General features: G+C 38.9%; 1 protein-coding gene across 8 annotated transcripts in view; it reads left to right on the top strand.

Moving 5' to 3' along the window:
• The window catches only part of PIKFYVE (phosphoinositide kinase, FYVE-type zinc finger containing), a 78537-nt gene extending 75127 nt beyond the window's left edge, over window positions 1-3410 (top strand). For all 8 annotated transcript variants that reach the window (XM_060106192.1, XM_060106194.1, XM_060106199.1 and 5 more), the window contains one exon: window positions 91-3410. In XM_060106192.1, coding sequence (XP_059962175.1) covers window positions 91-206 — 116 coding nt within the window. In that variant the 3' untranslated portion in view covers window positions 207-3410. The remainder of the gene's footprint in view (window positions 1-90) is intronic.
• The last annotated feature ends 17243 nt before the right edge of the window (window positions 3411-20653 follow it).

Below are 20653 nucleotides of genomic sequence, written 5' to 3'. Positions count from 1 at the left end.
TGTTTACATGAAAGAACATAGCCGTTGAAGTCAGTTGTCTTATCAATTATGTAACAGCTTCCTTTTCCCTCTTCTCTTTAATAATCCTAGGTAAAATGCCAACTGTGGTCTCTCCAGAGTTGTATAGGACCAGATTTTGTGAAGCAATGGACAAGTATTTCCTGATGGTACCAGACCACTGGACAGGCTTGGGTCTGAACTGCTGAAACAAAGCACATATTTTGAAATGGACCAGGAAGAAAAGGGGCCTGGAACCAAGGACTAAAAATAAGCTACATATTTTATTCCTTCATCACATTCACCACTGTATGGAAAGCCCTTTCACTTCTGCAGCTGTGGAGGCCTGAAGGGTTAAAACTCCATGGATTTGCACTTTGGTTTTTGATACCTACAAATGAGCTATCCATAGGCTGGGACGTTGCATGAACATTTTGTTCACTTAAGCTGAAATCTAGGCACATTTCAAAGGGCTGAGGACAAATGTATGGTTAAGAGATGAGATAGGGTGAAAAAATGGGTTGTCATATTTGCTAACAATCCTGTTGAGAAAACAGTGTCTCATAGATTATGACTCTCCCAGCATCATATTGGACAGATTCTTTACCTAGAAAGCATTTGTAGAGCTGGTGAATTTGTTTTGTGTTTCTTTTGTAACAATTTAATGTTACCTCTTATCAGAATTTCTGAAACCTTAATAATATTCTGAATTATTTTATTAGTGGCCAGTTAAACAAACAGATTGATGCAATCTATTCTTGTTTTACTGAGGAATTTGACTTAAATTGAGAATCCTGTCATGTTCTGTATCTTGCCCTGTTTTCAGGTGTGTTTGATATTTTTCAAGTTCTGTCTCTACTTGTCTGTGGGTGACAGGAGGCTACAGCCATTAACTTCAAGCCTTTTTTCTGGAGCTGTTTTTTTAAGCTTGTTTACAGCTTTTGTTCAAGTAATATGCTGAACTGCACTTGTCTACACATGCTCATACTCTAGGTTTTTCTCCCACTTTCAGGGAAACATTAGTAAATTAGTCTACAGTGACTAAATCCCCAAAGGGATAATTATTAATGAAGGGTTTTTTTTAATATAAAAATAAATTAGGCCTGATCCAATAAATTGGGTGAGGGAAGCACTTGCTTTATTTTTTATAAAGGTAAAGTATCCTTTTCAATATAACTAGCAATTTATGTGGCATCTATAAAATTAAGAAGTTTCCAGTATGGACATCCCTGTTTTCTAACTTTCTGTACCAGTTTCTAGGCCAGTTCTGACTCTTGAGAAATGTTAACAGTTAAGATATTCTTAGTGAGAAACTTATTGTTTACTAGAGTTTTTGTTTATTTAAAAAGTGATCAGAAGTATACTAAACTGTCTTTGAGGAAATAACACAACCCCGAATATTTTCTCTTGGTTTCTTTCCCGTAATAAGGATAATTTGGGGTTTGTAAAGTTTTAAGGATTCCACTCTTTTCAGGCTTCCTATAGTAGCACGTTTCTATTGCAACTTTCACATAAGAAAGAAATCTGGTTACATTCCAATTACAGAGACTAAGTATGTAAAATAGGAACATTTTGGAAAGTTTGCTCGAGAAAACAAAAGCATTAGTTTGGTGATTGGTGCTTATTAGAAACATGGTTTGTTCTGTACTAGAAACAAACTGACCAAGGACTCACTGCTGATCTGATGATAAGCACTTTTTTTCTTTTTTAACATGTGATGTGCCTTTTGAAAACGTACAGAACAATGACGATTTTAGTTTTGACATCAAAGGCCAGTAAAGGAGGGCTTCCCTGGTGGCGCAGTGGTTGAGAGTCCGCCTGCCGATGCAGGGGACACGGGTTCGTGCCCCGGTTTGGGAAGATCCCACATGCCGCGGAGCGGCTGGGTCCGTGCGCCATGGCCGCTGAGCCTGCGCATCCGGAGCCTGTGCTCCGCAACAGGAGAGGCCACAGCAGTGAGAAGCCCGCGTACCACCAAAAAACAAACAAACAAACAAACAAACAAACAAAAAGGCCAGTAAAGGAGTTGTACAGGGCTGAAAGATGTGGAACATTATTCACTTCTCATGTGTCAGGAACATGGATTTTGCATCTCATATTGAATGCAAACATATTTTTCATCTGTTTATTTTTTCTGTCAGGAGACTTAGGGTTATTTATCCTGTCCATTTCCCTCACCCCAGTCAGGAGCACTTCCAGGGGCAGATGTCTTCCCGCAGCTGTGATCACGTTGTTTCAGTCTCAGTACCACGTGTATAGCTTGAATGCTCCATTGGAATAGCTCTTGACAATAATGTGTCATGTTGATTTTGTTTTCCTTGCCCATGACTTGAAGAACCGATTTTTTTTAAAGTACTGCTGCTGCTTAGGTAATTTTGTGGCTAAAAAAAATTCCAATATGATATAATCTGAAACAATATTTGTTGCCTTGCAAGGGTGATCTGTCCTTTTAAAACTGTCTTAATGAAGGGGACATATAAAGTTTAATTTGTTTTGAGTGGTAGAACTATGTACCCGGCCTCTTGCTGCTCTTGTTTAGGCCACTACCAGATACATAAGGCTTTTCAAATACTGTGTACTCAGTGTCAGGCACTGAATGGCTGTTTACCTCTCTTGAATTCCCTCTTGAGGCCTGGAGAACCTTGATGATGATAAGTTAAGAACGAGGAAGAAATCTTAATACTTTCTTCTTTAGAATAAAAACATGAATTCTGAGAATAATTGATAGCACAAGAAAGCTATGTGAACATGTTGCATTGTATAAAAATCTTATTTATAAATGTGAAGTGTTTTGATGCCATCAAAACTTTATTTAAAAATAAAAAAGATTCACTTTTTTCTTACCCAAGCCTAAGAAAAATAAGGGGAATAAGCTGTTGCAAGCCCTTTTGTAGTCTATTGAATATTTTAAATTTATAGATATTCAAATTTTCCTACAGAATGTCCTACTTATAATTTTTTCCTTGATCCAGCAGTGAGTGGTTTTCTAGCTTTGGCCTTTATTGGGTATTGTAAATAGTAGGGTTGTATTGTTTTTTGTGGCATCAGCTTCTCCTTGGCTTTTTACCCATTAGTGTCGTGGGCTTGTATAAAACTGCTGAGGAAAGTAATCTACCTGTATAGAATGCTTAGCTGGCAGAGTGAAAACCCTTGCGAATGAGCCTGGTGGTGAAATAGATCAGGCCATTCATTATTCCTCAAGTGTTAACATACTGACTTAAGCAGTATTCAAACCATCTAGTGCAATGCCTTTTTTGTTTGTTTTTGTAACATGGGTGCAGTTGTATTATAGAAAAATAAAAATTACAATCATGAGCAGTTTTATTAATGCTGCTCTGCTTGTTTTGTAAAAAATGTATATTACGTCTTTGACAGGTTTAATTTTAACTAGAGAAATGACATTGTAAATCAGAATAGCCTCTTTTAATTTAATATGAAAAATTCAATTAACAATATTGAAAATACTTAATGTATTATATTGTATATATTTCTCTACTTCGGTTCTAGCTGTTTTATATGATTGACATGTTATTTATGAGATAAAACTGCCTTGACCTTTTGGAGACTTATACTGTAAAAAGAGGACTTACAATAAACTGAGAATCAACTTCACTTGGTTTTGAATCTGCTTGAGGAAATTAAGAGGAGATGGAGTTGGTGCCCCTGGCCCAGCAGTGTTGTCTTCTGTTCATTCTCTCCCCCTTCCGACAGGAGAATTGAAGTCTTTCTCCAGTAAATAACCTTCCTCTTTAGGTCTCAGAAAGTGGGTGCTAAATCCTTGGGTTCACTTTGCCCAGTATGGGCCTGGCCTTTTCTGTCCTCCCGCCTCTCTTCAATTCTGTGTTTCTGCTTTCCTTATGGGGCGCTCTAGAAAGCTTGGCCTTGCCCATCGGGGAATGGCTGAGTCCACCTGGAGGGCAGCCTTCACTATTAGTTGTTCCCACCCTTCACAGGATCCCTGAAGTGGATCCAATGTGCTGCAACCCACAGCTGTAAGCACAGTGACTCCCACTCACCATGCCCAGACTCACAGGGCGAAAGTGAGAACCGCTGGACAGAGGGGATGGCCTCTGTGCCCAGGGATGCCCAGGCGGCCTGTCTCTGCTCCCTCTCAACCCCCAACAGTGGTGGAAAAGGCGTATATAGTACCAGTTTTCTGTCCCCACTATCTTGACGTCTCTTGTGTCAGAAATTAATTACCTAAAAAATTCCTGGGTTAACGCTAAAAGAGACTATTTTTTAAAAATTTATTTATTTATTTTTGGCTGTGTTGGGTCTTCGTTGCTGCACGCGGGCTTTCTCTAGTTGCGGCAGGTGGGAACTACTCTTCGTTGTGCTGCTCAGGCTTCTCATTGCGGTGGCTTCTCGTTGCGGAGCGTGGGCTCTAGGTGCACGGGCTCAGTAGTTGTGGCATGCGGGCTCAGTAGTTGTGGTGCACGGGCTTAGTTGCTCCGTGGCATGTGGGATCCCCCTGAACCAGGGCTTGAACGTCCCCTGCATTGGCAGGTGGATTCTTAACCACTGTGCCACCAGGGAAGTCCCTAAACCTATTTTTTTTAATTACAGAAAAGAAATTAAAAATTATCATCTTAATTGTTTTTAAGCATATACTTTAGAAGTGTTACATTGCACAATACATCTCCAGAACTTTTTCTTCTGGCAAACACTGAAAGTATACCCATTAACTCTTTTTTCCCCCTCACCCGAGCTCGTGGTAACCACCACAGTCTACTTTCCATTACCATGAATTTGACTACTTTAGATTTGTCCTTATAAGTGAAATCATGCAGTATTTGTCTTTTTGTAACTGGCTTTTGTCACTTAGCATAATGTCCTCAATGTTCATCCATGTTGTAGCATTTCCTTACTTTTTTTTAAGGTTGAAATGTATTCCATTGTGTGTATGTTGCTACATTTTCTTTTATTCATCAATGGACATTTAGATTGCTTCCACCTCCTGGCTATTATGAATAATGCTTCTATGAACATGGTAGTGCAAATATGTCTTCAAATTCCTTTAAAAATTCTTTTGGGTAAATACAGAGAAGTGGGATTGCTGGATCATATGGTGGTTCTATTTTTTAACGTTTTGAGGAAACTTCATACTGTTTCCCACAGTAGCACTATTTTACAGTCCCATCAACAGTGCACAAATGTTCCAATTTCTCCACATCCTCTCCAATGCTTATCTATTTATTTATTTATTTTGATGGTAGGCATCCTGATGAGCGTGACATAATATTGTGGTATTGATTTGCATTTCTCTGATGTCTAGTGATGTTGAGTGTATTTTCATATGCTTTTTGGTCATTTAAGTATTATCTTTGGAGAAATGTCCAAATGTTTTGGCCACTTTTTAATCGGGTTACTTGATTTTTTTGTTGTTGAATTGTAGGAGTTCTTTATATATTCTTGATATTAACACCTTATCAGGTATATGATTTGCTGATATTTTCTCTCATTCCATTGGTTGCCTTTTTTTTTTTTTCCGGTATACAGGCCTCTCAATGTTGTGGCCTCTCCCGTTGCGGAGCACAGGTTCCAGATGCGCAAGCTCAGCGGCCATGGCTCACGGGCCTAGCTGCTCCGTGGCATGTGGGATCTTCCCAGACTGGGGCATGAACCCGTGTCCCCTGCATCGGCAGGTGGACTCTCAACCACTGCACCACCAGGGAAGCCCCATTGGTTGCCTTCTGATTCTATTGATTGTATCCTCTGATGCACAAACGTTTTTAAGTTTGATGTAGTGCCATTGGTCTACTTTTATTTTTGTTGCCTGTGCTTTTGGTGTCATATCCAGAAATCATGCCAAATCTCATATCTTGAAACTTTTCCCCTGTTTTCTTCTAGGAATTTTATAGTTTTAGGTCTTACATTTAGGTCTTTATCCCATTTTGAGCTAATTTTTGTATGTGGTGTAAACTAAGGGTCCAACTTCATTCTTTGGCACTTGGATATCCAGTTTTCCTAACACCATTTGGTAAAGATACTGTCCTTTCCCAATTGAGTGGTCCTTATCAAAGATCATTTGACTGTATAAACAAGGGTTTATTTCTGAACTCTCTATTCTATCCCATTGGTCTATGTATCTATCTTTATGCCAGTACCATGTTATTTTGATTATTATAGCTTTGTAGTATGTTTTAAAATAAGGACGTGTGAGATCTCTCTCCAACTTCATTTTTCTTTTCCAAAATTGTTTTGGCTATTTGGGGTCCTTTGAGATTCTAGAGGTGTTTTAGGGTGAATTTTTCTATCTCTGCAAAAAATGCCTTTGGCATTTTGATAGGGACTGTGTTTAGTCTGTAGATTGTGTTGAGTAATATGGACATATTAACAATATTAAATTTTCCAATTCATGAACACAAGATGCTTTTCCATTTTTGCTCTTTAATTTCTTTCAGCAATGTTTTGTAGTTTTCAGAGTACAAGTCTTTCACCTTTTGGTTAGGTTTATTCCTAAGTATTTTATTCTTTTTGATGCTATTATAAATTGAATTGTTTTGTTAATTTTCTTTTTGGATTGTTCATTATTAGTGTATAGAAACACAACTGATTTTTCTGTGTTGATTCTGTATCTGCAACTTTGCTGAATTTATTACTTCTAAGCTTTTTGTGTGTACTCTTTAAGGTTTTTTGTATACATTTCATTTGCAAACAGAGATCATTTTACTTCTTTCTTTTCAATTTTTGTGCCTTTCGTTTTCTTGCCTAATTGTTCTGGCTAGGACTTCTAATACTATTTTGAATGGAAGTGACAAGTGTGGGCATTCTTGCCTTGTTCCTGTCTTTAGAGCAAAAGCTCTGTTTTCACCATTGAGACTGATGTTAGCTGTGGACTTTTCATATATGACCTTTATTACGTTGAAGTAGTTTTCATGTACTCCCAGTTTATTGAGTATTTTTATCATGAAGCTGTATTCACTATTGTCAGGTGCTTTTTCTGCATTGATTGAGATGATCAAGTGTTTTTTGTCCTTCAGTTAATGTGGTATATTACACTGATTGATTTTCATATGTTGAACCATCCTTGCATCCCAGGGATAAATGCCACTTCATCATGGTTGTCTGATCCTTTTAATATGCTGTTGAATTCAGTTTGCTAGTATTTTGTTGTGGATTTTATTTATTTTTATTTTTTGCAGTATGCGGGCCTCTCACTGTTGTGGCCTCTCCCGTTGCAGAGCACAGGCTCCGGACGCGCAGGCTCAGCGGCCATGGCCCACGGGCCTAGCCGCTCCACGGCATGTGGGACCCTTCCGGACCGGGCCACGAACCCATGTCCCCTGCATCGGCAGGTGGACTCTCAACCACTGCGCCACCAGGGAAGCCCTTGCTGTGGATTTTTGCATCTATATGTTAGGAATACTGGCCTATAATTTTCTTTTCTTGTAGTGTCTTTCTCTGGCTTTGAGATCAGGGTAATGCTGCCTTCATAAAATGAGTGGGAGTATTTCCATCTCTTCAATTTTTTGGTGGGATTGGCATTAATTCTTCTTTAAACGTTTGGTAGAATTCACCAGTTAAGCCATTTGGTCCTGATTTTTCTTTGTTGGGAGGTTTTCAATTACTGATTCAATCTCCTTACTAGTTATAGGTCTGTTCAGACTTTCTATTTCTTCATGATTCAGTCTTGGTAGGTTGTATGTTTCTAGGAATTTATCCATTTCTTCCAGGTTATCCAATTTGTTGGCCTATAGTTGTTTGTAGTATTCTCTTATGATCCTTTTTATTTCTGTGGCATCAGTTGTAATGTTCCATCTTTCATTTGTGATTTTACTTATTTGAGTCTTTTCTTTTTCTTAGTTAATCTAGCTAAGGGATTGTTAATTTTGTTGATCTTTCCAAAAAACCAACTGTTAGTTTCTTGGATATTTTTTCCTATTGTGTTTCTATTCTCTATTTTGTTTATCTCTGCTCTAATCTTTATTATTTCATTCCATCTGCTAACTTTGGGTTTAATTTGTTCTCCTTTTTCTAGTTCCTTGAGGTATGAAGTTAGGTTATTGATTTGAGATCTTTCTTTTTTAATGTACATATTTACACCTGTGAACTTCCCTCTTAGTTCTTCTTTCACTGCATCCCTTAAGTTTTGGTATGTTGTGTTTACATTTTCACTTATCTTGAGATTTTTTTCTAATCTCTTGTGACTTCTTCTTTGATCTTTTGGTTGGTCAAGAATGTGTTGTTTAATTTTCACATATTTGTGAAATTTCTAGTTTTCCTACTGTTATTGATTTGTCATTTCATTCCATTGTGGTTGGTAAAGATACTTGGTATGATTTCATTCTTGTTAACAATTTATGCCCCCGAAGAAAATTTTTGTTCCAAAACATGTATACTGATGTCTTAGGCCAAAACAAAAGAGAAGAAAGATGAGGCAGAGATCAAAGTAAAGTGATTTGAAACTGATAGTCATGAGTGAGATATATGAGCAAATCACCAGTTGCTGCCCTAGGAATTTCTTCTGATGTCTTCACCTTACTGAAAGAAGTTAAAAATTTTTTTAATTAAGAAAATTTTTAAACTTTATATCTTCTCCTGATTTGTTAAATTGAAAATAAAATTTATGAAAAGATAATTTTACTGTAGTCAGTGTCCTTTAATGCATCTTTAGAGTTAGGTGTCTTGAATTTGGCCCTGATTGGTTGTTGTTTGCTGGCTATTACTCAAAAATTTTTCAAATTTGCCACAATATGTGTGGCGGGGTGTAAACTTTTAACTGTATAAATTTTCACCTTTAAGACATTGTTTGCACTTATGTGGCTTTTAGCAAGGTGCCATAAAAGCTGACCTCGCTCACGTTGGTGGAGGAAGATATTTTCAGGGAGATTGCTAGGGTCAAGAATGGACCAAAATGAGGTTGCAGTAGTGAGCAGTGGCCAGTGGAGGGCTCTGAAGTATCACTACTTGATCTTAAGATTTACAGATCTGCTTGGCAGAGCAGTATGAAGCCGTTAGAGGGACCAGTGGGACTGGGGGAACCCAAGTCCCCCAAATCTTTGCCAGAGTCCTAAGTTATTCTTTTACAAGAGTGCGTTAAATCTTAGAATATATAGTTTTCATATGGAGGTTTAAGTTGGAAATAGTTTAATATTTTTTACTGAGTATAATTCTTTTTTTTTTTTTTTTTTTTTGTGGTATGTGGGCCTTCCACTGCTGTGGTCTCTCCCATTGCAGAGCACAGGCTCCAGACGCGCAGGCTCAGCAGCCATGGCTCACGGGCCCAGCCGCTCCCCGGCATGTGGGATCTTCCCGGACCAGGGCACGAACCCGTGTCCCCTGTATCGGCAGGCGGACTCTCAACCACTGCACCACCAGGGAAGCCCTGAGTGTAATTCTTCAGATGATGGTAACACTAAAAGCTTTTCATTTGACAGAGCACATGCTTGATACATTTGTTGTCCATGCATCCCTGAAATAGTAGAGTCAAGGCTGTAAAAATGAGTGACTATCAGAAAAAGGGCGTTAGGAAAAACTAGAGAAATCTCAATAAAGTGTGGACTTGAATTAATAATAATGTTTCAACATTGATTCATTAATTGTGACAATTGTACTTTACTAAATGTAAGACATCAATAGTAGGAGAAACAGGGTACAGGAGAAACAGGGTACAGAAATAGGAGTAGATGGAAACTGTCTATACTATCTTTGCTATTCTTCTGTAACCAACAAACAAAACAAAAACAACAAAATGAGTGATTCCACAGTGGATAGGAAGAGCCCTACCTTAGAGATGTTGATTTTAGTGAGATTAAGTTAGAAGGTCTTTCTTGTTCTTACTGTCCTATTAAAATATTTTTTCTTTCCCCAATCCAAAGAACAAATTGCTCTACATTTTGAAGCTAAGCAAGTGAAATGAAGATACACAGTTGGGTTCTGCATCTGTGGATATGGATGGCCAACTGCAAGGGACTTGAGCAACTGTGGCTTTTGGTATCTGTGGAGGGCCGGGAACCAATTCCTCACAGATAATGAGGGATGACTGCAGAGCCATTTCTGATGGCTCTCTCCCTGGCCTTGGGTAGTTTCTTCATGTATGTCAGATCAGTGCCCTGCTGGATACCCATCCTCTGCAGATCTCTGAGGCTCTCTCTCTCTGCAGCTCTCTCCTCTCTAGTACTCTGCCCTTCAAACTCAGGGTCTTGGTCTCCCTGGATTCTCAGCTCTGTCTCCCGACCCCAGGGAGTAGAACGGGATCCTTCCAGGCATAACTGGGGACAAACAGGGCTCACCTGACTTGTTTCCTCTCTCTCCAGGATTACTGTCCTTTATTGGCTAATATCTGCTGCTGTCTCAAAAGCTGCTGTTTTGTATATTTTGCCTGGTTTTCTTGATTGTTTCAAGCAGGAGGGTAAATCTGGTCCCTATTACCTCACCTTGCCCAGAAGCAGAAGGTCAAGTCAGACGAAATTTTATAAAGATTTTATCTAAATGCTGTGTTGGATCATTGATACAATGTTTTCTCTGTCCAAAGTAAAAGGTAGTTCTCTATTCATTACTGTTTTAAAAATGTTTTTTAAAAATCCAGTCTCTTCTCCTAATTGAAGTCCTGTTTCTGCAACAAATTAGAATAGACAATAGCATACCAGGAAGAGAAATTTTTTTTTTTTTAGGAAGAGAAATTTTTAATTAGCTCAGTATGGGAAAATATGCCTTGAGCATATTTGTGACCCTATCCACAGATATATGTCATCTCCTGGACAGAGCACACTCCAGGGAGATACAACACCTGAGCCAGACTCCTCGTGTTGCCACCATCTTTGCTTTTTAGCTTCTCATCTTGAAAGTGCTGCCGCACATCGAGATTGCTCAAGAATGTCTAGATATAATTAATTGCCCTTTAGCTTATTGGCAGCAGAACTTGGTAGCTTCTTCTAGATTTTTCCACATAGAATTTGATTGTCATTTCTGCTGCTAACTTGCCACTTCATCCAGGAAAAACCCATCTGGCAGCTGCAGCCCCCCAGACTGACAGTCATCATCCCCTCCAGTAATATCACTTAAAGGGCCAAACGACAACATGATATCACTGAAGAGCTACTCCTTAGGAGAATGCAGTTCAAGCTGCTTCCAGAAGCGTACACCTCAGCATTCTGGAAATGATTCCTTTAGTAAATTCTACATTTTGACTGATCTCATCTCTACTGCACAGGGCTCCTGTTGTTTCTTTTCTGTGTTCATCTATAAATGCTCAGAGGTGGAAATGACAAGGATTTGTCTTACTTTAAGAGGATTGTGCTTTCCTTCTGTCCATAAGAAGTGAATATAATTATCGGTGACACTGGAGAAACTGGATGAGATGACTGAGAAATCCAAGCTCTTTGGTTATGTTGGAAGGTGGATACTCACTGCCTTAATCCAAGGTGGGAAGATGCTATCTGGCACATTCAGTCTGGCTGCCAGAGGAGTGGGATTTTTGTCTGCTACTTCTCAGCAACATGGCATGTGCTATTCTTCATACTATATCAGCAACACTTTACGCTCTATCCTGGTGGTAATAAACCACTGAGCGAATAGAGGGTTTCCCTGGAATAAATCAACCCATGGCTATTTTGCTTCATGTTATTTTGGTTCTCAATTCTTGTTTGATTTTGCAACATTTCCCCAAATTCTTGCGTGTATGTATACTCTAATTCACAGGGAAAATGATCAACATGAAATCCCACCCTAAAAACATATTAATAGTTTGAAACTGCTCTAGGAAGGCAGGGACCTCTCCTTACTCACTTTTGTGTCCTCGTTAACAGTTCTTTGCATAGTTGAACTGGAGACAAGGCCACGGCACTCTAGGGACAGAGTGCTACTATTTTTAGCTGTAGTTTCTTCAGTTTTTTGTCATGTGACTTGGTTTTCATGAACCTTACTGATGGATCGAACCCTTCTTTACGCCCAAAGCAACTCGCCACATAGGTTAGACGCATAGAGCCCACCAGCCAATGAGGTGATCTTATTTGAAGACTCAGTCCAATAGAGATGCTCCATGTTGGATAGTGCCTAATGGATCCAGCCAAATTCTCTCTCTTGGTCGTTTTGATGTCCCGGGGAAGGCAGTAGAACCTGGGACTGTGTGTGTCAGCCGGGATGGGACGTCAGAGGGAGAAACTAAGAGGGAAGCTGAGTCGTGTTGTGGGCTCCGTAGAAGGAGTTAGAGAGAGCTGGCTTCTGATGGGATAACTAGATGTTCATGTCTCCTGCACACCTTTGAGTTGTGAGAGTTGACACTTCCTCGTGAATAAGAATGACTTTTCTAGCTCTCCATGAAGCCCAAATAGGTCCGAGGGTTTCCCACTTTTTTCCTGCGCATATGTAACAAATCCCTGTTGGGTGACCTGGAAGTAGCCGGCTCCTTACAGCTGTGAGAGTCTAACGCCTAATTATTAGGTGCTAATAATTCTAAAAGGAATTATTAATACCTCCATTGCCTTATCACACATTGTAGCAGCATGACAAATTCACCATGTTGTTTTATGTTTTTTAGTCAGTAATGCTTGCATTTTTGCCAAAATAATATAGTGTTAAATGGCATAACTTGAAATACTATGCTTTTTAATGTAAATGAGCACTCTAAAAAGAAAAAAAAAATTTCTAAAAAATTAGACATTTTCTAAAAAGAAACATTTTAGACATTTTCTAAAAAGAAAACCAACCAGGCAAGCTTGAGAAGAAATGTTATTATCCATATTATTTTAGACTAGTTCTTATTTAAATCCAAATATCTGCTGTTATATTTTAACATATTTTGTACATACAAATAAAATTAGCACTCCAAATATGTGATTTTCATCAGATAGGTTTTGTTTGATTGAAGATTAAATATGGTTGTAAAACTTGTCCTTTTCTGAAGTCGAAATTTCATGTTACCACAAGAATTGATCAGCAGAAGCTCATTTACAATCTGTAAATTGATTCGTAAGAGGACCCACAGGGTTTTGCTATTATTTTTGGACTTGCTCCCCAGCCCACACAGGCAATTAAGTAAGAATAAGAAAAAAGAAATCTGAATCAATTAAAATCTAGGTTCCACTCAATGACATAGCATTTTATTTCTTCATTCATAATATTTAGCACATGCCTTGGCCATATTCACATATACGAGCTCTATTCTCTGCGGTTCCCAGTCCCCCTTCCATCTTTCCTTATTATGTGCTCCCATTCCCACCCCTGTAATGGAAAATGCCTCTTTCAAGTGTCTAAGGTACATTTGACAGATGATTGTCTTCAGCACCTAATGCCTCCCCTTTCCTCGGGGTCTTGAGAACATGTGCTTCCCCCCCCCCCTTTTTTTAAATGGGCTGTCTGTACACATAAAACCAGGAATTCAGACTCAAATGGGGGAAAAACTGTTATTCAGACATGTTTGGTCTCATAGGCAGCGCTGGTATCCTTCCTTAGTGCCTAAGACTGGCTTGAGCTCTTAACAGAATTCAGATCTGTTTTGGTTTAATTTAATTAAGTTATCAAGCCAACTCAGTGGGCCATTCAAGAGTTTCCAGGTGGCACTGAATTTACAGGGCACCTGACAATATGGGTTTTCTCCCAGTTCCTACCGCTCTGTATTTTTAAAAGCATTTAACAAATATTTTTAAATGATTAACCCAGACCTTTCATATGAATAAATGTTATAACTAGTAAAAAACTATAAGTATACATGCGGGAAATATAATGGCCTCTTCATGAAAGCTCAAGAATTTCATAAGGACATGGAAAAATACAGGAAGGCAAGAAAGTAGCCAAATTATTTAAGGATTGTTGCTGGATTTGTATTAGGCTCCTATGAATTTAATTTAAGCCTGAATTCACAGGCAAGCACTTATTGCTAAATTAAGATCATGGAAGTTCTAAACAGAGCCTGACCTATGATTCTATAAATTTTGGTAGTTTTTCTTTGTTTGTTTGTTTGTTAGTTTTCTTTTATGACTCATTTCACTGGCAGATCTTCACTTACTGAAAATAATAACTCACATATAAAGAATAACCTTTATTCTGGTGAAAAATTATTTCTGTTTCAATAAAATTCAATAATAGCTACTTCCTCTCAAACAGGAGTATTGCCAGCAGTACCTTACAGCTCTCAGAGGTACCTTACAGTACCTCTCAGCTATGCTCTTTGGAGTCTAACTAGTTGTTACTACAAAGGATATAAAAAAGTTTCTTTGGTGCAGTCATTATTTTTATTCTGATACACTGCCAGCCCTCACAAGCCCTGTGTGGTTCCATCTTACATTAGAGGTAAAATTCTGGCCTATGTATATTAATCAAAGTGTATAATCGTTTTGTTTTTTCCCCCAGAAAAACAAATTTTTTTATTCATTTCCATTTTGTTTGCTGCATAATATTATAGATCCATAGAACGTATCTTTAGTAATTTCTTTATTCTCTAATCAGGTTTATGTTTATATCCAGAGAATAGAGAAATTACTAAAGATAAGTTCTACGGACCTATATTCTATGCTAGTAAATTGGAAATGAATGTAAAATTGTTTTCCAGGAAAATAATAGTCTTGTTGAACTCATGACATTTAACCAAGTGGGCATGTTTCATTCTTTCCCAAATCAGCCTTGAAATGAGAAATTGATTTCCATAAAAACTCTAGCAAACTATTTTTAGTAATAATCCTACAGGCCCCATTTTTATGAAGTCAGCACCATAAACAATTGATTGGACATATTAAATATTCTATACATATATATATATATATATATTTTTTTTTTGGTGTGGTATGCGGGCCTCTCACTGCCGTGGCCTCTCCCGTTGCGGAGCACAGGCTCCGGACGTGCAGGCTCAGCGGCCATGGCTCACGGGCCCAGCCGTCCCACGGCATGTGGGATCTTCCCGAACCGGGGCACAAACCCGTGTCCCCTGCATCGGCAGGCGGACTCTCAACCACTGCACCACCAGGAAAGCCCTAAATATTCATATATTTTAATAAAACAAGAAACATGTGAATGATATTATTAAAATCACTATGATGGAAATATTCAGAAAAATAGTTTTCTTAATAATGAGTTATTTTTTAAAAAATGTTTCATTTTTTGACTACATTTTTCCTAAACCAAACTTGGAATAAAAATCTTTCTTTCTTTCTTTTTTTTTTTTTGAGGAGGTGCCATGTATAATGGAATGCCAGGTTTGGTAGAGGGGACATGCCCCTAAATATCAATTTCAGCTCCCATCACTCATTAACTCTGTGACTTTGGGCAAATCACTTACCCTTCATGGAAGCTTGTTTATAAAATGGGGGTGATAGTAGCTACCTTATTAACTAAATACATAGTCGTAGAATTGCTAGGTTCTATGATAAGCATATGTTTAAGATGATAAGAAAATGCCCAACTGTTTTCCAAAATGGTTTTACCATACTTGATTTTTAAATTAAGAAATAGGCTAGCTCTTTGGATGCTATATATCCACCAGCTTAGAGAATCAAAAAGCTTCCCCATCAATGTAGGAATTGTCCAGGTAATACACGGAGAGTGTGGATGGAGCAGATACATGGGAAACTTGGCTTGGAAAACTGCCCATCCCATATCACTGTTGAGTCTGATCTCCTGAACCCCTCACCTTTAGAGGCAGTCTTCAGGCTTTAGGCCCTTTTCTGCTCTAGTTACTGAACCATCAGACAGAGGCAGGAAGAACTTAAGCTATTTCAAGGAAATTTTGATATTACTCTGTACTTATGGATCTCTGGTTGGCCATACAGGTCACCCCCAGCTGCCAACTCATCCTGGGGTTTATCAGCCCAGCATTGACCAGTATGCTCTGTTATTCTCTGAGGTTCATTCTGTGCTGTTAGTGTGCCCTGGATCATAAACCTGGGCCTTCAGCATTGATTCCACTCTAAGCTCCTTGCTCTGCCTTCCCATTACTGTCCCCTTGGGAGACCAGGGGCTCTGATTTATCATTATGATTAGTCTAGTCTGCCTAAGAACTGCAGCTGGGCACTAACCAGTTTACTCTTTCTGTTTCACACTAATGGGTAGATCTAGGGCTGGCCCAAACCCTCAGTTTCTGGGCCAAGACTGTTTTACAGTCACACCGCTATGTTCTCTAGAAATTCATCAGTGAGAAAACTACTCCAGGGGAAGTAGTTAGAGACTGTAAGGTGCTAAATATTTTTCTTTCTTGTTAAGTGTAATTTGGATATACAGCAAGGATGATTTTCCTTTTATTATTTGTACAGCATATACCAATTGATTCTTAAACTTTGGGCAGAAATTTTTTTAAAGATCATGGATATGAAGTAAGGGTGTATCTGTGTTGCTTCAGAACCTTAGGTGCTCCCTGCGTGAAATCTGAAACTGGCCCCTGGACATGGAGGGCAACGAGAGACCAAAGATTGGTAGGTGGCCGGTTTAATTAGCAAAGGAACTTACATATGAAGCTTGTCTTGGGCGGCCACAAGAAGTAGATCTCTGCACCTGCCTGCCAGAATCTTAAAAGTTGATATAGAGGTTTTATCTGAGTTCAGTGTCCAGATGGTCTCAATAACACATTGCTCTCTCAAGGTTGCATCCTTGAAAATGGCTCCGGCTATGGGAATGGTGGGCAGAATGTACATTCCAAGGACAGGGGAGAGGGTGGGGAGCCTCCGATTGTCCAGGTGCAGATTATATGTCAGGTGTTGGTCATGTCCTCTTGATGACCTCCTCCAACAATCGGGCATCTCTGCTTAACTGCTCTCGTATAGCTACAAGGCAGAGGTTTACAAGGGGAGCGATATATACGGCCAAGGAGAAATAATAACATTGTCATGGACCCAAGGCACTTTAGAAGATGGAAGGAATTCCTTAAACTTCCTGGTAGAATTGTTGCAAAAGGTAGAATTGCTTAAATGTTGAAATGTCCTTGTGAAACTCAGACAATATTCAGTGACAACACTAACGACTCTCTAAAATTTCATATATTCTGGCCATATTGTGCAGCATAGAAAAATGTGGTTATTTTTGGCTTCTTTATCTAAATTTCTTCTAGACTGTAAATGGTCCCAGGAAAACAATCTAGAAATACAACATTTGGTTGAAGTAATGAATGGGGAACATGTCGATTGCTAATAGCTGAACTTAAAGTCTGGGTGTGAGGGATGGTGGGAATGATCCACAGTGAAAACAGTTCACTATCAATTTTGTGCTCAGACTCAGGGAATCATCCCATCCTGCACTCCCTTCTTAGAAAAGAAATAAAAGCCTTTCCTTTAAAATATTGGATAGAGAAATTTTATGTGTACTTGTCATTCTCCAAGTTACAATTGTTAACCTGATAGTGATAATAATGCTTTCATTTAGTACCTTTCTTTAAAAAATACAGAGAAACAATCTTTTCCAAGAAACCATGTTCTTTATTTGGACATGTGCTATGATTATTTTCAGATGGCTTGTTAGGTAAAGGACATGAACAGGTCATTTAAAAAACAAGCAGTAAAAGTGGTTAATAAACACGTCAAAAATGTTCCCTCACTAATATTCAAAGAAATGCAAGCTAAAATGCGATTTTGCTTCTCAAATTAATACTTTTAAAATTGTTGTGTAAATTTTATGGATAGGGTTGCAAATCAACACATATTTTGGGAGCACAAATTGATGCACATAATAGAAACTTTAAAAATATTTTTATGTTTTGACCCAGCATTTCCACTTCTAGGCTTTGCTACATAAAGCTCTGTGGTCACTGGAAGAAACCCTGGTGAGGTTGAGAGGTATCAGAGTAATGTAAAGATCGGGAAACACTGCAATTCTCTCCTGGGCTGTAGTCTTTTTTGCAGTGGTTCATTCTCTAATTTTCAACCACATATTACCAATCAATCTCCAGGGTCAAATTTATTTGTAGGGCTCTGGATTTGAAATGGAATCAGGCTTTCAGCCTTGATGTGACTTCTCCCAACTTCATAGTAAAAGACCTATGAAGACCTAGACCCAGAAGATAAAGAAACAAATTTGACAGATAACTTACTGCCAAAATTACCAACTACCAGGACAATAGAGTTAAACTGAGAAAAAAGTTCTTCTGTAAGAAAAAGAAGTTTTTTTCATATTAAACCAAGCAGCTCTTCCCTCCTGAAACACACATATGAAAAAACTCACCACACCTACACTGACTCAGAGACCCAGATATCTGGGCATTCATTTCTACCATGTTCTGTTAGTAATCATTTTAAGTAGCTAGATTACTGTTCTCCACTCTTGATTTTACTATGTACTGTTCTCCACTCTTGATTTTACTATGTCTCTTCAAATACAGAATCCTTGAAAAGATCTGAATCATTATATCTTTCATTTGTTTCATATATCTGGCAAAGACGGTGTCCCGGTTACCTTATTTAAGAGAAAGTGAGATTTAGACTTATATCCTTCATCATATTCATCTTCTGGACATCACAGGTTAATCCCTGATGAGTTGTGCTCATATAACTCACATGAATGTGTGTATACATTGTGTATGTGTAACACATTGTGTCTGTGTTGTGATCCATGGATTTAAATGTAGATACACCCAGATGCTACAGATGGCTGTAGATACAGTATTGACATAGATACAGACAGCTGTATAATTACATCTATATTTCATATACATCTGGACTGTATCTACATCAATACAATAATGAGTTGTGAGGCTTAAATAAATTGATACTTGTGAAGCTCTGAGCACTTGGCAAACTGCCATCAATCAATAATTAGTGAGAGAGGTAGAGAGAGACAAGCAGAGAGAGTCACAGAAAAAGAGAACCTGCTAAGAAGCACAACAATTTATGTGTATAATGTTTTAGTTCAGGCTGCTGTAACAAAATACCATAGGCTGGGTTGCTTACATAACAGACATTTATTTCTCACAGTTCTGGAGGCTGGGAAGTTCAAGGTTAGGGTTCCTGCAGAACCCTCACATAGCAGAAAGAGAGCTCCAAACTCCACCTCCAAATACCATCACATTGGGGGTTAGGACTTCAACATATGAATTTTGGGGGTACACAAACATTCAGCCCATAACAGGTAAGGTAAAAATGTCAAGAATTTATATTCTATATTTAAAACCTAATTAATAATTGGTAGAATTTTAAGTTAAAACGTTAATCCAACAGGCAATTCCTGACTTACAACACTATGCACCCTCCTAAAAGTCTCCCTCCAGTACATTCTCTGTCCCTGCCTTCCCAATCGCTGGAGCTCCTGACTCCACTGCTTTGATTCCTATAGGAAAAATGCCAGGGGCTTCAGAAATGAGAGCCACTTAATCATATTATAATTTTATCCCCTTTTAAAAGCGTGGCTCTGTTCTTTGCAATTAGATCATTTTCCATAATGAAAATGACTGAGTCAAAATGACATTGGGAGATTTTGCTTTTTTATTCTACCATCATACTAGTATACTTCGAAGTATTGTAATCTTTTTACTTGACTGTTCTCTGAAGGGGAGTGACCACATCCGTCTCAGTCACGGATTCCATCATTGCCACAAATCTCTGATATAGGTATCGTTCTCCTCTGCTTTGCTTTACAAAAAGCAGGAAACTGGTGCTTAAGGATTAAATAACTTATTCTAGGATCACAGATGATTCTGGCACTGACAGAACCTGGATTTGGGTGCAGGGCTCTCGCACTCAAAGCCAGTTCACAAACCCCTTGGGGAGATAGGCTATATAGTAGTAGATGAAGTCAGGATGAACTTGCAACAGCTTAAGACCAATTGCATTGGACCTAACACCACTAAAGTTAGAATTTCACACATACTTTCAGGAAGGTCTCATCTTGGGTAACATTTCATGCCATCCCTCAACACTGCCATGAGATCTCTTTCTTCTGTTGTGTCCACTCATGGGTCCCATTCCATCAAGACTTGGGGTAGGGCTTCCCTGGTGGCGCAGTGGTTGAGAGTCCGCCTGCTGATACAGGGGACGTGCGTTCGTGCCCCGGTCTGGGAAGATCCCACATGCCGTGGAGCGGCTGGGCCCGTAAGCCATGGCCGCTGAGCCTGAGCGTCCGGAGCCTGTGCTCCGCAACAGGAGACACCGCAACAGTGAGAGGCCCATGTACAGCAAAAAAAAAAAAAAAAAAAAAAAAAGACTTGGGGTAAACTGTTAGGTCATATTTATCTATCTACCTACTGTGTTGGCATCTAGCTATTGTAACTCCTGAAATCCTCTATCTTTGCATGAAATACATGTTTACGGATTGTGTGATTTGAAATATCAAGTAAGAGTAACTGCTCTGGAATAGACAAAGTAGAAGTGGTGAAATAAACATGACTTTAGAAAGAAAACTGTCAAAGATGATGGCCAAACTATTAGGATACGACACACACCAATTCACTGCCCAAATCCCTGAAACTCTGCTTCTTCTTGGTTATCATTCTACTCACCCAGGGTCTAATACCTGGTAAGAACTCATGGATGTAAGCAGTGAATATCCTGTAGCCCAGGTTCCTTGCAGCATAGCACACACATAATAAGAAAGCAATGAAAGAATATTTGAGGGCTTCCCTGGTGGCGCAATGGTTAAGAATCCACCTGCCAATGCAGGGGACATGGGTTTGAGCCCTGGTCCGGGAAGATCCCACATGCCGTGGAGCAACTAAGCCTGTGTGGCACAACTACTGAGCATGCACTCTAGAGCCCTGGAGCCACAACTACTGAGCCTGCGTGCCACAACTACTGAAGCTCACACA

The sequence above is a fragment of the Mesoplodon densirostris genome, chromosome 8 (assembly GCF_025265405.1).
Source record: "Mesoplodon densirostris isolate mMesDen1 chromosome 8, mMesDen1 primary haplotype, whole genome shotgun sequence".
NCBI classification, from domain to species: Eukaryota; Metazoa; Chordata; class Mammalia; order Artiodactyla; family Ziphiidae; genus Mesoplodon; species Mesoplodon densirostris.
This window is presented reverse-complemented; position numbering and strand designations above follow the sequence as displayed.